Consider the following 18,864-nt stretch of genomic DNA (forward strand, 5'->3'; position numbering starts at 1 on the left):
TGAGCATCTTTTCAAGGGCTTTTTAGGCATTTGTATGTCTTCATTGAAGAGATGCACATTGGCTTCCTTTGCTAGTTTAATTGAATTGTTTGCCTTTTGTTGTTGGATTTGGGGGTTTTTTTATTCTGCATATTAAATCCCTAATTAGATATGTGATTTGCAAATGTTTTCTTCCAATTTATAGGTTTCATTTTCACTTCCCTGATAATGTCCTGTGATGCACAAATGGGTTTTTTTGTACATATCAATGTTTACTTATAACAATTAAACAATAAAATAGTGACAGAATAAAAATTCCTAGACTTCAGTAATAAGAAGAGGCATTTAAATCCATTCACTACACTGGCACCAAAGTAATCTTTTCAAAACACTAAAAGCCAGTTCATATTTCTTGCTTAAAACATTTCACGAGCTTCCTACCATTTGTAAAATAAAGTCCAACTCATCAGCAAGTTAAAATTCATCCTTCTTGGTTTACTCTTACTTATTTTAATGAAGTATAATTTATCAATTTTTCTCTTTCTTTACATACTTCATTAAATAGTTCTTTCAATCTCATGATTTTAGTGTCATATCTAATATTCCATTGTCAAATCCAAGATCATGAAGATTTACTCCTATTTACTTCTATGTGTTTTATGGTTTTAGCTAGTATATTTAGGTTGTTGGTCCTAAATACAAGAATTTAACCTAAATACATTATTTTGAGTTAATTTTCTATATGGTGTGAAACAGGGGTCCAGCTTTATTCTTTGGTCTGTGGAAATTCAGTTGTCACAGTCCCATTTGTTGACAAGACTATTCTTTTCCCATTGAATTGGCTTGGTACCCTTGTTGAAAATCAGATGGCCATAGATGTTATGTGTTTCTTCTTGGAATCTCACTTTTATTCTGTTGGTCTATATGTCTGTCCCTATGCCAGCCAGGATCACATTATTTTGATTACTGTAGCTTTGTATTAAGTTTTGAAATTGGGATGTGTGAGCCCTTCAACTTTGTTATTTTTATTCAAGATTGTTTTAGCATTCAGGACTCCTTGTAATTCTGTATGAATTTAAGGATCAGTTTTTACCATTTCTGCAAAATAGGCTTTTAAAATTTTGATAGGGTTTTCACTGAATATGTAGATCACTTCAGATAGTATTGATACCTTAGTAATATTAAAGTTTCCAGTCCGTGGACATGTGATGTCTTTCTTTTCATTTATGTATTCTTTATTTTATTTCAGCAATGTTTTGTAGTTTTTAGTACACAAGTGTTTTACCTTATTGCTCAAATTTATTCCTAGATATTTTATTCTTTTAGTTGCTATTATACTTGAAATTGCTTTCTTAATTTCCTATTCAGATTATTTATTGTTGGTTCATAGAAACTCACCTGACTTGTGTGTGTTGATCTTGTAATCTGCAAATATGATGATTTGGTTTATTAGCTCTAGTTGCTTTTCCTGCAGATTCTTGCAGATTTTGTATACATGGGATTATGTCATATGTATACATGGGATTATGTCATATGCATACAGAAGTCATTTTATTTCTTCCTTTTTAATATGGATTCATTTTATTTCTTTTTCTTATCTAATTTATTTGAATAGAAATTCCAGTACAATGATGAATAGCAGTGGTGAAAGTGGACATCTGTGACTTGTTTCTGTACTTAGGAGGAAAGCTTTCAGTACTTTATCATTGAGTATTAGGAGGAAAGCTTTCAGTACTTTATCATTGAGTATTATGTTAGCTGGGCAGTTTTTATAAAAACCTATTTTATATTGAGGAAATTCCCATCTACTGCTAGTTTTCTGAGTTTTTTAATAATGAACAGGTATTGGATTTTGTCAGATGCCTTTTTTAAAAGTTTTTATTTAAATTCCAGTAAGTTAACATAGAGTGTAATATTAGCTTCAGTTGTACAAGACAGTGATTCCATATGACACCTGGTGCTCATCACAACACAAGCACTCCTTAATCCCTTATTTCACCCATTCCCACTTCCCACCTCCCCTCTAATAGTCATCAGTTTGTTTGCTATAATTAAGAGTCTCATGGCTTGCCTCTCACTCTCTTTTTTTCCCTTTTGCTCATTTGTTTTGTTTCTTAAATTCCACTTATGAGTGAAATCATATTGTATTTATATTTCTGTGACTAATTTTGCTTAGGATAATACTCTCTAGCTCCATCCATGTCACTGCAAATGGCAAGATTTCATTCTTTTTTATGGCTGAGTAATACTCCATTGTTTGTGTATGTGTGTGTGATGTGTGTGTGTGTGTGTGTGTGCCATATCTTCCTTATGCATTCATCAGTCGAAGGACACTTGGGCTGCTGCCATAATTTGGATATTGTAGATAATGCTGCTATAAACATCAGGGTACATATATCCCTTTCAATTAATATTTTTGTATTCTTTGGGTAAATACCTAGTAGTTCAATTGCTGGGTTGTGGGGTAGTTCTATTTTTCACTCTTTGAGGAACCTCCATACTGTTTTCCACAGTGGCTATACCAGTTTGCATTCCCACCAACAGCATAACAGTGTTCCCCTTTCTCCACATCCTCACCAACCTCTTTTGTTTCTTCTGTAATTGATTTTAGCCATTCCTACAAGTATGAGGTGATATCTCATTGTACTTTTAATATCTAATTCCCTGACAATGAGTGATGCTGAGCATCTTTTCATGTCTGTTGGTCATCTCTATGTCTTCTTTGGAAAAATGTCTATTCATGTCTTTTGCCCGTTTTTTAATTGGATTATTCATTTTCTGGGTGTTGAGTTGTATAAATTCTTTATATATTTTGGATACTAACCCTTTATCAGACATGTCATTTGCAAATATTTTCTCCCATTCCATGGTTGCCTTTTAGTTTTGTTGGTTGTTTCCTTCACAGTGTGGAAGCTTTTTATTTTGAAATAGTCCCAATAGTTTATTTTTGTTTCTGTTTCCCTTGCCTCCAGCAACGTGTCTAGTAAGAAGTTGCTACAGCTAGGGTCAAAGAGGTTGCTGCCTGTGTTCTCCTCTAGGATTTTTATGGTTTCAGATCTCACATTTAGATCTTTAATCCATTTTGAGTTTATTTTTGTGTATGGTGTAAGAAAGTAGTCCAGTTTCATTCTTTTGCATGTTCCTGTCCAGTTTCCCCAACATCATTTGTTGAAGAGACTCTTTTTCCCATTGGATATTCTTTCCTGCTTTGTCCAAGATTAATTGACCATATAGTTGTGGGTTCATGTCTGGGTTTTCTATTCTGTTCCATTGATCCATGTGTCTATTTTTGTGCTCATACCATACTATTTTGATCACTGCAGCTCTATAATATAACTTAAGGTCTGTAATTGTGATGCCTCCAGCTTTGCTTTTCTTTTTCAAGGTTGCTTGGCTATTCGAGGTCTTTTGTCATTCCATACAAATTTTGGGATTGTTTGTTCTAGCTCTTTGAAAAATGCTGTTGGTATTTTGATTGGGATTGCATTAAATCTCTCAATTGCTTTGGGTAGTATAGACATTTTAACAATATTAGTTCTTCCAATCCATGAGCATGGAATATCTTCCCATTTTTTTGTGTCATCTTCAACTTATTTCACAGCATATAGTTTTTCATAATATTCTCTTATAATTGTTTGTATTTCTGTGGTGTTGGTTTCATTTTTCCTCTCTTCTTTGTGATTTTATTTGGGTCCTTTCTCTTTTCTTTTGGATAAGTCTGGCTAGAGGTTTATTAATTTTATTAATTTTTTCAATAAACCAACTCCTGGTTTCATTGATCTGTTCTATTGGGGTTTTTTATTTTCTGTATCATTTATTTCTGCTCTAATCTTTATGATATCCTTACTTCTCTGGCTTTAGGCTTAATTTGTTGTTCTTTTTCTAGCTCCTTTAGGTGTAAGTTTCAGTTGCTTATTTGAGATTTTTCTTGTTTCATGAAGTAGGCCTGAATTGCTATATGGTTCCCTCTTAGGACAGCTTTTGCTGCATCCCAAAGGTTTTGGACCACTGTGTTTTTATTTTCATTTGTTTCCCAGTATTTTTAAATTTCTTTTGTGATTTCCTGGTTGACCCATTCATTGTTTAGTAGCATGTTATTTAACCCCCATGTATTTGTGGTCTTTCCAAATTTTTTCTTGTGGTTGACTTCTATTTTCATAACATTGTGGTCAGAAAAGGTGCATGGTATTATTTCAATCTTTTTGTATTTTTTGAGGCCTGATTTGTGACCTAATATGTGATCTATTATGGAGAATGTCCTGTGTGCACTTGAACAGAATTATAGTCTGCTGTTTTGGTATGGAATGTTCTGAATATATCTGTTAAATCCAGTGTGTCATTCAAAGCCACTGTTTCCTTGTTGATTTTCTGTTTTGATGATCTGTCCATTGATGTAAGTGGGGTATTAAAGTCCCCTACTGTTATCGTATTATTATCAAGTAGTTCCTTTATTATTAATTGTTTTATATATTTGGGTGCTCCCATGTTGGGTACATAAATATTTAGAAGTGTTATGACTTCTTGTTGTATTGTTCCCTTTATTATGTATGTTGCCCTTCTTCACTTCTTGTGTCTTTGGTTTAAAGTCTAGTTTTTCCAAGATAAGTATTGCTACTCTGACTTTCTTTTGACATCCATTTGCATGATAAATATTTCTCCATACCTTCACTTTCAATATGGAGGTGTCTTTAGGTCTAAAATGAGTCTCTTTTTTTTTTTTTTTAAAGATTTATTTATTTATTTGAGAGAGCGAGAATGAGAGAGAGTACATGAGAGGGGGGAGGGTTAGAGGGAGAAGCAGGCTCCTCACCATCAGGGAGCCCGATGCAGGACTCGATCCAGGGACTCCAGGACCATGACCTGAGCCGAAGGCAGTCGCTTAACCAACTGAGCCACCCAGGCGCCCTAAAATGAGTCTCTTATAGGCAGCGTATAGGTGGGTCTTGGTTTTCTATATACTCTGACACCCTGTATCTTTTTTTTTTATTTTATTATGTTAATCACCATACATTATTAGTTTTTGATGTAGTGTTCCATGATTCATTGTTTGCGTGTAACACCCAGTGTTCCATTCAGTACGTGCCCTCTTTAATACCCATCACCAGGCTAACCCATCCCCCCACCCCCCTCCCCTCTAGAACCCACAGTTTGTTTCTCAGAATCCATAGTCTCTCATGGTTTGTCTCCCCCTCCGATTTCCCCCCCTTCATTTTTCCCTTCCTGCTATCTTCTTTTTTTTTTTTAACATATAATGTATTATTTGTTTCAGAGATACAGGACCCTGTTTCTTTCGATTAGAGCATTTAGTTCATTTGTATTCAGAGTGATTATTGACAGATATGTATTTAGTGCCATTTTATTACTTGTTTTGTCATTGTTCCTGGAGATTTTCTGTGTTCCTTTCTTGTCTTTGTCACTTTTGGTCTTTCCCTTCCACTCAGAGTCCCCTTTAATATTCTTGAAGGGCTTGTTTAGTACTCACAAACCCCTTTAGTTTTTGTTTGTCTGCAAAACTCTTTATTTCTCCTCTTCTGAATGATAGCATTGCTGAATAGGGTAGTCCTGGCTGCAGATTTTTCCCATTCAGTACTTTGAATATATTATACCACTCCCTTCTGGTTTGCCAAGTTTCTATTGAGAAATCTCCAGCTAGCCTTATGGGTTTTCCCTTTTAAGTTAAGGACTTCTTTTGTCTTGCTGCTTTTAAGATTTTTTCTGTATCACTATATTTTGCCAACTTAATTACAATATGTCTTGGTGTTGGCCTGTTTTTGTTGATTTTGATGGGTGTTTTGTGCCTCCTGGATGTCTTTTTCCTTCCCCAGATTAAGGAAATTTTCAGCTATTACTTCTTGAAATAAATTTTCTTCCCCCCTTTCTCTCTTTTCTTCTTCTGGGGCTCCTGTAATACAAATGTTACTATGTTTGATGGAGACACTGAGTTCCCTAAGTCTTTTCTCTTGTTGCATGATTCTTCTTTCTCTCTCTTTTTCAGCTTCATTATTTTCCATTATTTCATTTTCTAGGTCACTAATTCATTCCTCTGCTTCTTCCAGCCTAATGCTAATCGCATCATGCCTGTTTTCAATCTCATGTATTTCATTCTTCATCTCAGATTGATTCTTTTTTAACTGTTTTTTCTCTGTGGTAAGGGTATCACTGATGTCTTCTCTTCTCAAGCCCAGTGGGTACCGTGTGATTGTTGCATTACATTTTCCATCAGGCACGTTACTTATATCTGTTTCACTTTGATCTCTGGCCATGGCCTAATCTTGTTCCATCATTTGGAGTAGATTCCTCCATCTTGGCATTTTGTCTAAGTTTCTGCCTTCTGTGCATTAGAAAAGCCAGTCATGTCTCCTGCTCCTTCTTTGGTGTGGCCTCTTCTCTCGCTTTTTTGTCAGTCTTCAGGTCTATTTATGGGGTATTTAAGGTATTTAGGATGATTTCATGGTTATCTAGTTGTGTTCATGGGACAAGATGTGCCTAGGGTCCTCCCTACTCCACTGCCATCTTCTTTCTCTTTTCTGGAATGTTTGCCCTGCCAGAACTTACCAGAAACCTTCCTGGTTTAGTAATTATTAACTTCTAGTTAATAACTTTCTGGTTTCTGATAATTTAAGCCATCCCAGGGCACAGTGTCTGTTCAGCTAGGGAATGTGCTCCTCCCACATGTGCCTTCCAACTCAGGCTCTCAGATGCCTTTTTTGGCATCAAATAAGATGATTATGTGGTATTTCCTTCATTCTATTGATGTGATGTATTGTATTTATTGATCTTTTTTGTTGAACTACCCTTCCATTTCTTGGCTAGATTGTACTTGGTCATGGTGTATAATCTTTTTAAGAAGTTATTGGAATTGGTTTGCTAGGATTTTGTTGAGTATTTATACATCTATTATTATAAAGAGATGTTAGTCTGTCATTTCCTTTTCTAGTGGTTTTTTCTATCTGACCTTGGTATCGGGGTAATACTGCCCTCATAAAATGAGTTAGGAAATATTCTCTTATCTTCTATTTTTTGGATGATTTTTGAGATGGATTGGTATTAATTCTTTAAATGTTTAATAGAATTCACCATTGAGGGCACCTGGGTGGCTCAGTTGGTTAAGTGACCGCCTTCAGCTCAGGTCATGATCCTGGAGTTCCTGGATTGAGTCCCGCATCGGGCTCCCTGCTCGGCAGGGAGTCTGCTTCTCCCTCTGACCCTAACCCCTCTCATGTGCTCTCTCTCATTCTCTCTCTCTCAAATAAATAAATAAAATCTTTAAAAAAAAAAGAATTCACCACTGAAGCCATCTGATGTTGGCCTTCTCTTGTTTGGGAGATTTTTGAATACTCATTCAATCTCTTGTTATAGATCTGTGGAGATTTTCTATTTCTTCTTGAATGAGTTTAGGCAGTTTATTTCTAGGAATTTCTCTATTTCATCTAGGTTATCTAATTTGTTGGCATATGACTGTTCATAGTATTCTGTTATAAAACTTGCTATTTCTGTAATGAATCCCATTTTCATTTCTGATGTTAATTATTTGTGTTTTCTCTCTTTTTTAGGGAGTCAGTCTAGGTAAAGATGAACAATTCTGTTGATCTTTCAAATGATGAACTTTGGGTTCATAGATTCTCATATTTTTCTATTCTCCGTTTCATTTATGTCTGCTTTAAGCATCATTATTTCCTTCTCTTAACTTTGAGTTTAGTTTTCTATGTTTCTCATTCCTCAAAGTATAATGTTAGGTAGTTGAATTGAGATCTTTTTTAATTCTACTATTTCAGCTATAAATTTCCCTCTGATAGCTATTTTTACTGCATTCCATAAGCTTTATGTTGTATTTTTGTTTTCACTCATGTTCAGGTATTTTTAATTTCTTTTGTGATTTCTTCTTGACCTATTAGTTGCTTAAGAGTGTATTATTTAAAGAAATCCATGGGGCGCCTGGGTGGCTCAGTTGTTTAAACATCTGCCTTCAGCTCAGGTCATGATCCCAGGGCCCTGGGATCCAGCCCTGAATCCGGCTTCCTGCTCTGCAGGAAGCCTGCTTCTCCCTCTCCCACTCCCCCTGCTTGTGTTCCCTCTCTCGCTGTGTCTCTCTCTGTCAAATAAAGAAATACAATCTTTTTAAAAAAATAAAGAAATCCACATTTGATGCAGGTTTTCTCTGCAGCCACTGCCCATTTTCAAGTCAGGGGTTAGGGCCTTAATGGTGTGCAACCCAGACTGCACACACACACACACACACACACAAGTGTATTGTTTAATTTCCACATATTTGTGAATTATTCAGTTTTCCTTCAATTATTAACTTCTAGTTTCATTCCATTGTGGTCATAGAAGATACTTTGTGTTGGCAAGGATATGGAGAAAAGTAACTCTTGTGTGCTGTTGGTGGGAATGTAAATTGTACATTGATATGGCCATTTGAAAAACAGTATGCAGATCCTTTAGTAAACTGAACACAGATCAACCTACCATATGCTCCAGAAATCCTAATTCTGGTATATATCCAAAGGGAATAAAAATAGTATCACAGATATATCTGCACTCCCATGTTCATTGCAGCATTATCACAGCAGCCTATAATGGTAACAACTTTCTTGTCCATCAACTGATGAATGGATAAAAAAATGTGATCTGTCTGTCTATCTATATATAATGTAATAGCATTCAGCCATAAAGTAGAAGGAAATTTTGCCATTCTGACAATGCAAATAAACTTGGAGGACATTGTACTAAGTGAAATAACCCACACATAGAAATACAAAGATTGTATGATCTTACTTATATGTGGAATCTAAACAAGTAGAACTCAGAAAAACTGAGAGATCAGAGGTGGCCAGGAGCTGAGGGTTGTGTGAAATGGGGAGAAGTTGGTCATTAGATACAAACTTTAAGTTATAAGATGAATAAGTTCTAGGGAATCTAATGTACAGCATAACAGCTATAATTAATAATACTATATTTAATACTTTAAATTCGCTAAGAGTAGACTTTAGGTGTTATGACAAAAAAGATAACTGTGAGGAAATGAATGTTAATTAGCTTCATTGTGGTAATCATTTCACAGTGTATACATATATTAAACTATCACATTGTACACTGTAAATATATACAAGTTTTGTCAATTATGCCTCAATAAACCTAAAAATAATGAAAACAAACAAAGAAGATATTTTGTATAACTTCAAACTTTATAAATTTATTGAGGCTTGTTTTTTGGCCTGATACATGGTTTATCCTGGAGATGTTTCATGTGGTTTTTGATAAGAATGTGTATTCCATTGTTGTTGGGTAAAGTGTTCCATATATGTTCTAGTTGTTTTATAGTGTTGTTTGCACCTGTCTTTCCTTACTCACCTTCTCTGTAGGTATTCATCCATTATTCAAAGCGCTGTATCTAAGTCACCCACTATTATTGTAGAATTGTCTATTTATCCCTTCAGTTCTGTAAAAGTTCTTTTCCACATACTTCAGGGCTGTGTTTTAAGGTGCATATTAATTTATAGTTGTTATATCTTTTTGATAACTTGACTCTTATCAGCATATAATGTTCTCCCTTGTCTCTTGTAACAGTTTTTTTTTTTTTTTTACTTTAATTTTACTTTGATATTAGTATGGCCACCTCAGCTCCCTTTTGGTTACTATTTGCATAAAATCACTTTTTCTATTCTTTTACTTTCAATTTATTTGTGTCTTTGAAGCTAAATTGAGTCTCTTATAGACAGCATCTATTTGCCTGTTTTTTCCCACTTGCCAGTCTCTGCATTTGTAAAATTTAATCCACTTATATTTAATGTAATTGCTGATACAAAAGGACATGTTTCTGCCATTTATTGTTTTCAGTTTCTCTTATACCTTTTTTGCCCCTCATTTCCTCTATTACTGCCTTCTTTTGTGTTCAGTAGATTTTTTATAGTGACTTGGTTTGATTTCCTTCACATTTTATTTTATATATATTTTTAGATACTTTATTTGTGGTTACCATGGGGGTTAAGTTTTACATCCTAAATTTATAACAATGTAGTTTGAATTGATATCAACTTAAGTTCAATAGCATATAAAAATTGTGTTCCTATACAGCTCTCACATCCCCCCATTTATGTTCCTGTTATCACAGATTACATCTGTATACATTGTATGCTCTATAACATGATTTATAATCATATTGTATTTTGTTTTATAGATGTTTGTTCTTATGTAAAAAATAAAAAGTAGAGTTACAAACTCAAAATACAATTATACTGGCTTTTATACTTGCCCATGTAGTTACTTTTAGTAGAGATCTTTATTTCTAAATAAAGCTTCAAGTTACTGCCTAGTGTCCTTTCATGTCAACCTGAAGGACTCCTGTTAGAATTTCTTGTAGGGTAGGTCTAGTGGTAACAAACTCCTCCAGCTTTTGTTAATCTTCTGATGTCTTACTTTCTCCCTCATTTTTGAAGGACAGTTTTGCTGGATATAAAATCCTTGGCTTACACATATTTGTTTTCTTTTAGCAATTTAGATATATCATCCACTGCCTTTGTTTTCTCTGGATATAGAATCTTTGGTTGATGTGGTCTTTTTCCAGTACTTTAAATGTGACATCCTACTGCCTTTTAGCTTTGTGGTTTCTGATGAGAAATCTACTATTAATCTTAATGAGGCTCCCTTACTCATGAAGAGTAACTTTTCTCTTGCTGCTTTCCTGGTGCCCCTTTTTTTGTCTTTCATCAGTTTGATTAGAACCTTCCTTGTGTGGATCTCTTTTAGTTTATCCTACTTGGAGTTTATGGAGCTTTATGGATGGGTACATTCATAACTTTCATCAGATTTGGGGATTTTTTGGCCATTATGTTTGTTCCTTTCTCTCTCATCTCCTTCTGAGACTTCTATAATGTGAATATTGGTCTGATTGATGGTGTCCCACCAGTCCCTTAGATTCTGTTTACTTTTCTTCATTCTTTTTTTTTTCTTTCTGCTCCTCAAACTAGATAATGTCAGTGAACTACCTTCAAATTTACTGATTCTGTCTTCTGCCTGCTCAAATCTGCTTTTGACTCCTCTAGTGAATTTTTCATTTCAATTATTTAGCTTTTCAGCTCTAGAATTTCTATTTGGTTCCTTTCTATAATTTCTTTGTCTTTATTGATATTCTCTCTTTTATCACACATTATTTTCCTGGTTTCTTTTAGATCTTTGTTCATGTTTTCTTCTAGCCCTTTGAACATATTTAAGACAGTTGTTTTAAAGTGTTTGTATCAAATGTCCAAAGTTCAGACTTCTTCAGACACTGTTTCTATCAATTTATTTTGTTCATTTGAAAGGGCCATACTTTCCTGTTTATTTATATAATTTTGATTTCTTTGCAAAACCTAGAAATAAAAATATTATAATATGGTAACTGTGGAAATTCTTCTCGGGATTTGTCAGGGTTTATTAATTTTTAAAAGTTGTAGTAGTCCATTTGTCTAGTGACATTTCCCAGAATTTTTTCTGGCTATTTCTTGTTGCATGTGATCATTGAAATTTCTTTTACTTAGCAGGTATTAAGCTATTTTTTTGACAGGTATTTCTTTGAATAACATGAACTAAAAACTGTGATACTAGCCTTCCAGTCCTTGCAGATTGGCTCTATATTCAGGCTCTCTTTCAGCACTTAGCTAGACTTACACCTAGCCTAGGAATCAGCCCAGGGTGAAAGGTTAAGGTCTCAGGTCTTTTCTGCATATGCATCTTTCCCTGAGTGTGCACTTGGCTTTCTAAATTTCCCAAGATACAGGAATGCTTTTGAATGCACCAATGTCCCAACAAAACATTGTCCCTGGCTTTTCCTCTCTGGCCTTAGGGTGTTTATGTCTCAACTGTAATCTGCCCCAGGTGTCTATGGGTTGTTTGTCTACCTTCTAATGTTTTCCAGCAATGACCACTGCTATTCCAGCCTATTTGAGTTCCAGATTAGGTGAAACAGAGACAGGAGTCTTGTATTTGTCCTTCAGAAAGCTTCCAGACAGGTTGAACAGACCTACACAATAATTCGTGAATAACATCTGCTCTGCTCCCTCTAGAACCTTGGACCAGGCTCCCATACTAGAAATGCAGGTTGCTTTCTTCAAGAATGCTACCCTGCTGGGGAGAGGGTGGGACAAAGGCAAGTAAAAATTCCACAAAGTTTTCCTAATATTTTTAAGTGACCTTTTTCCTTTTTTTAAGATTTTATTTATGTATTTGAGAGAGCTAAAACAATTTGGTGGAGGGGCAGAGGGAGAGGGAAAAGCAGACTTCCTGCTGAGCAGGGAGCCCAATGGGAGGCTCAATCCCAGGACCCTGGGATCATGACCTGAGCTGAAGGCAGACCCTTAACTGACTGAGCCACCCCGGCACCCTGTAAGTGACCTTTTTCTTGATTTGGCATTCACTTTGTTCCTGTAAACATTTGATTGTTTTCTAGATTTCTGACAAAGTCTTTTCTGACAGTTTCTGCATATTTTTTAATGTTTCTGTGTGGGGAATGGAAGCTTTGAGCTGCCCACTCTGCCATTTTGCTCAACTTACAAAGTTTTATTGTTTCTTTATATTGTTAGTGGCTGCTGATAATAAATGCTTAGGTCTATTAATTCATAAGAGGCTGCAAAGTGGTCATAAGCTAATTCTATCATTCCTTCATTTAGTAGCTGAAATAGCTTTATAAGGAGAAACTTCTAATTTATTATTTGGTTACTAAAATGTACCATTCATTGAGGAAAGGCAGGATAGATACTTGATTCTTTCTCTTTATCAATTTTCCAAATAATGAGTTGGATGCCTGGAATTTTCCAAAGATCACCAATTAGTTTTTTGTTTGTTTTGGGTATTTTTAATAATGTTATAAACTCATGAATTTAAATATATTTGATGTGTTTCTTTCTGTCACAATTACCATCCTCATCACTGGTCAAGCTATTTCATTTTTGGCTAGTAGGAAACTCTGAAAATTTGCTTATGAGTCCTTTTGATATGACTTTAATGGTTTGCAATAGCTTTTTGATATCTGGCTTGACAAAGTATATCCATGCACATTGTGAACATTTTCTGCCCCAGACATGGAATCAGCTATTTTTCCACAGAGCTCTAGTATTTAAGAACTACAGATTAGGCATTATGGGTATTGATTGATATTGGTTTAGTTATTATTTCTAGGCCTTTGAAGTGGACAGAACTAGAAAATGTACTCAGCTGACTGGTTGGTTGCTTAGTTAAGACAAAATATGTCTTGATTTCATTTTTATATTTTCAATTCAAATTCACAACTACAGAATTTTTACTTAGGAGATAAAGCTAGAAGAGGCTTTTTTCCACTGCAAGAATCTTGCATCTGAAGACCCTGGAGATAATAGAATCAGAATATTACATAGTAATTTGTTTGCTTTCACTCACCACATATGAAAACAGTTCCAGAATAATCACCTGAACATTTGCATCAACAATTTTACTATAAACAATTTAAGGTTTGTTTTGTTTGTTTTGCAATTATTTTGTCTTTGGAATATGCCAACTAGGGATACATGAATTATTATTCATTAAAGCCACTTGTGATATTTCTCTCTGTATGGTTATATGGTGGATAGATATTTAGGTTCATTTCTTTTATTTTGATGCTTAAGGATTGCTTTATTTAAATAAACAATTTTCTAAATTATTTTCATGGTTCAATAGTCAAATATAGAAAAAGAATATATATTTAAAGAAGTTTAGCTTTTATCCCCTTCCCTGCACCTGATTCCTTCTCACTCACTGTAGGTAACTTTTTAATTCATTCTATGATGTATTTTTCTATTGTTTGTTTTATAATATAAGCAGATATGTAAGTATTTCAAAGAAAAAGAGTCATGCTCCCCTTTCTTATATAAATGTGGTTCTACTACTTTTGAGAGTAATTTGACAATACCAAATATGTTATACCCTCTGACCTATGTGTTTGGTACACAAGGAGACATGCTCTAAGATGTTTATTGGAGATACTGTAAATGATGGTACAACGAAGATAAGGATGTATGTATCTTTTCACATAAGTGTTTTTGTATTCTTTGGATAAATACCCAGAATTGGAACAGCTAAATCTATATGGTAAATCTACTCTTAATTTTATTAAAGACCTCCATTCTGTTTTCCTAGCAGCTGCACCAATTTATATTCCCACCAACAATGTGTGAGGGTTCCCTTCTCTCCACATATTCTCCAATAGTTATTTCTTGTCTTTTTGATAATAGCCATTCTAACAGGTGTAAGGTGATATTTTGTTGTGGTTTTGATCTGCATTTTCCTAGTAATGAGTGGTGTTGAACTTGTTTTCATGTGCCTATTGGCCATCTGTATGTCTTCTTTGGAAAAATGACTATTCAGATCCTCTGCCGCTTTTTTTAATCAGGTTTCTTTTTTTTAATTGTTAAGTTGTATGGGTTCTTTCTGTATTTTAGATATTAATTCCTTATCAGATATATGCAAATATCTCCTCCCATTGAGTAGGTTGCCTTTTTGTTTTGATGATGGTTTCCTTTGCTGTACAAAAACTTTTTAGTATGATGTGATCCCATTTGTTTCTTTTTGCTTTTCTTTCCCTTGGCTTTGAAGTCAGATCCAGAAACACATCTCTAAGACTGATGTCTTAGTGCCTTAGGAGCTTACTGCCTATGTTTTATTCTAGGAATTTTATGGTTTCAGGTCTTACATTCTAATCTTTAATGCATTTTGAGTTAAGTTTTGTGTATGGTGTAAGTTAGCAGTCTAGTTTCATCTTTTGCATGTGACTTTCCAGTTTTTTCAGCACCATTTATTGAAACAACTGTCCTTTCTCCAATGTATACTCTTGACTCCTTTGTCATAAATTAATTGTCCGTATATATGTGGATTTCTTTCTGGGCTCTCAGTTCTGTTCCATTGATCTGTGTGTCTGTTTTTATGCCAGTACCATACTGTTTTGATTACTATATAGCTTTGTAGTATAGTTTGAAATCTGCCAGTATGATACCTTCAGCTTTGTTATTCTTTCTAAAGATTGCCCTGGCTATTTAGGATCTTTAGTGGTTCCATACAAATTTATAGAATTACTTGTTCTAGTTCTGTGGAAAATGCCATTGGAATTTTGATGGGGATTCCATAGAATCTGTGGATTGCTTTGGGTAGTATGGACGTTTTAACAATATTGATTTTTCCAGTCCATGAAGACAGAATATCTTTCCATTTGTTTGTGTCATCTTCAGTTTCTTTCATCAGTGTCTTATAGTACAGGTCTTTCACCACCTTGGTTAAATTTATTTTTAGGTATTTTATTCTTTGGTGCAATTGTAAATGAGATTGTTTTCTTAATTTCTCTTTCTGATAGTTGTTAGTGTATAGAAATACCACACATTTCTGTATATTGATTTTGTATCCTGCATCTTTACTAAATTTGTTTTTGAGTTCTAACAGGTTTTTTTGTGTGTGGAGACTTTAGGAATATGTATATTATGTCATCTACAAATGGTGACAGTTTTACTTCTTCCTTTCCAATTTGGATGCCTTTTTTTCTTCTTGTCTTATTGCTGTGGTTAAGACTCCCAGTACTCTATTGAAGAAAAGTGATGAGAGAGGGTATCTTGTCTTGTTCCTGATCTTAGAGAAAATGCTTTAAATTTTTCACTGTTGAGTATGACAATAACAGTATTACTGAGATCATAAAATGTTACAGGTAGCCTCTGACTTACACACTTTTTTGAAAAGTCTGTTTTATACTTGCTACTGAGTGAAAAATACCCTGTTCTTTTCTAGCCTTGTAGGTCTTACACCAAGGTGGAGTTAGTGGATGGAAGGGGGGAAGAGGCAAAGAAAATAGCTCCTCACCCTCCCAAATGCTTCCATACACCCCTGCCCATCATTTTTATCTATATAATAAAATGCTCAGAGTAGATTTTGTGAAGAAACAAAATTACCATGCCTACATACATACATTTATACTGTATTTTTTTTACCTCACAACCTTAATGTGGTCTTCTACTAGAATTTTTCCCCACTAAAACATAAGTCTGTTCTCACCAGAAATTAGGGTAAAATGAATCATTAAAATAAGTTATTATTATAATTATAACATATAATCATATATATATGTATATACATATATATATGCAAAAACATAATTTTACTAGGGAATTAACCTGTATCTTTGTTGTGCCTTAGGCTTAAAAACATAATGTGTTTCATATGGCAATTTTAGTAGTATTCAAACTAAAAATAAAAGAATTCCAGTTCATAATTTTCCATCATATTTTTAGAAAAACCTGAACTCTAGATGTATTTTTGTCTCCTAATTATTGCCTTTGAAATCTTGTTATTCACAGTGACTGACAGTATCTCTTGTATTGAATTCATATCCATCTGTAATAATTGTGAACATATAATCAGGGTAGGGTACTTACAGTCCCAAGTTACCAAACTAAAAAACAAAGCAGGATTTTTCAGAGGAATTTTTCAAATAAACATTTGTACCTTGCCAGTCCTTGATATCAACACTCAAACAAAGCATAGCAAATATTCTGACTTATTCTTGACAGGGTCAGTCATAGGATTTTTTTTTCCTATAAGGTAGATATGATTATTTAATTTTTAAAAATTGGAATAGCTTATAACTTGTTATTTGCATGCTATATTTTAGAACAAATAAGTCAGGAATGTTCACTATAACTTGAGTCATTGTAAAGCTACTTATTGTTGTTCTAATTATGTACTTTTATTAGTTTGGGGAAAGGAGAACTATTTTAGTAAATAAAAAAGATTAAATCATTCTACAGTTCTGTTTAGTCCTATTAACTGAGTTTTTCTCTTGGCTTTGATTAATTCCATTCTTTTTTCATGTGCAATTACATTTTTTATCCTTTTTGTTATCAAGCATTATTATAGGAAGTTAAGTGTGTTCATCAACTGAATTTTGAATTAAACTCTTTTGTAATATTTCAGTGGTTTGAATTCTTGGAGAATAAGAAATGTGTATTCAACTTCTTTATTTTCTCTTACAACTCAGTCTAGTACTTTACCCCATAAGAAATTTTTAGTAAGTCTCTGGCTAGGTTTTAAAAAACTAAGAAAGTGGTGTGGGAATAGGGTATGTTTCAAAAGCAGAAGTGGTATATTAACCACATTGAAACTTTGCTATTGAAACCCCCTTCAGCCTTAGCAAGGTTTTTTATGCTAGGATAATAATAAGCACCAAGGCATAGGCCACCTGCAAGGAAGCAATTCAGCAACCTTGGTAAACTCTGAAACAGAGTAGCTGTCAGTTTGTCTCAGCTAGCAGAACTGACAACATGAGAGTCTTGTTCCAAAATCTGTTTTTTCTGATTCTGCCATGTGTCTTCAGTTCCCAGGATGTATTATTCAGTTAAAATATTATTTTACCAAATTCTTTAGCACAGTTACTGGAATATATATAATAAGTGCTCAATAATTATTTGCTGAAAGAAAGAATGAATGAATGAATGTCATAATGTGTAGGGGAGAAATTGTATTCTGCCTTATAGACTAAATATGTTAGATAAACTATACATAAGTGATAAATAGACTTGATAGAAAACAATCAAGAATTGAAGAGATCTTTCATCTGAGTTTAGTTCCCTCTTTGTTTTCCATGTTATTTAGATCTGAGAGGAGTATCATATATAATAAGTGGCTTTCTTGAAGGAGTTATATCCATGAAAAAGACTGTATTTTGTATCTGTTCAGGCTCCTTTTAGCAAAGATTAACAAGTTTTATTAGAAGCTTAAATTCCACCAATAGTGAGTGGTGGTCCCATCTATAAGAGTTATAAATTTGACTTAACTTGAATTTGTCACTGGATATAAAAGGAATATATGTTTATTTAAGAGAGTTTAGAAAATACAGAAAAAGTGTAAGGAAGGTAATTACAAATCTTCATAATTCCAGCAACAGAGAAAAACAATATCAGTTTTTAATATTTTGGAGGAAAAGTTTATTTTGTAAATGAATTTAGTTCTCTCTTCACTTTAATAAGAATTATCTTTTGGACATTCAATTTACATTTTATATGTGGTTGTTTGATTTTTAAAGTTAATTAAACTATTCCTCATTAATCTGTACTTTTTTGTCCTGAATGACTTGATTTGGTTAGTTTGCAGGTCCATTGTGTCTATCTCATTGTGTCTTTAACAGGTCGAGAAAGTGCAAGTACTAGTACCGCAGGGAAAGCCAGAAAAACTATAAGCGATAGGTGGGAAAGTCAGCTCTGGAGAGAGAAAAAGTTTGGCTTAATAGATCACCTGCATTACAGCCATGTTTATCCTGAAAGTATTCCACGGAAATTTATTTTCGAGCAGAGAAAGTTTCTTACTGAGCAGTTTAATTCTCAGCCTGCAAAGTACATACCACCAGAGGGAAGGCCCCCAAACCTTGATGACTTTAAGAGTGCCCGGAGCCTTGGACATTTTGAAGTAACCATCCTAGGTAAGTGAAGTATTCTTTTCTTTGAATATCATTAATTTAATATATTTTCAATATAGATGATACTATTTTGCTTGAAAAAATTAAGCTCCCCCCCAAAAAAATAAAGTCCAAGGAGAGCTCCTGTTTAGCTCAAACTAAGGGAGGAATGGAGCACTAATTGTGGAATACATTAAGCTCTAATTGTGGGCTTTGAATATTGGCAAGTCCTAGGAAAGTATTTGGGCAGAGAAGAATGGGAACCAAGGGAACTTTCCCCACCCCTGACTACCTGACTACTTCTAAAACTGATTTTGTTTTTCTTTAGCCTCCACTTTCTTGCTCATGTTCTCTGCCTCTTTCTCAGTGTATCTGAACTGTTGAAAGGTAAAATGTAGGTTAAAGAGAAAAGGGGTACTAATCAAGAAAAGCTCCTATGAACAGAGGTCTGTTTAGCCCCTATA

The 18,864-nt window shown here is 34.2% G+C and overlaps 1 protein-coding gene across 1 annotated transcript in view; it reads left to right on the top strand.

Moving 5' to 3' along the window:
• The window catches only part of RADX (RPA1 related single stranded DNA binding protein, X-linked), an 82,388-nt gene that overhangs the window by 45,378 nt on the left and 18,146 nt on the right, over nucleotides 1-18,864 (top strand). The window contains exon 12 of the mRNA XM_045863744.2: nucleotides 18,134-18,424. Coding sequence (XP_045719700.1) covers nucleotides 18,134-18,424 — 291 coding nt within the window. The remainder of the gene's footprint in view (nucleotides 1-18,133; nucleotides 18,425-18,864) is intronic.

This window comes from Mirounga angustirostris, unplaced genomic scaffold (assembly GCF_029215605.1).
Source record: "Mirounga angustirostris isolate CCGP_5_RB_7025 unplaced genomic scaffold, mMirAng1.0.hap1 SCAF_11, whole genome shotgun sequence".
Lineage (NCBI taxonomy): Eukaryota > Metazoa > Chordata > Mammalia > Carnivora > Phocidae > Mirounga > Mirounga angustirostris.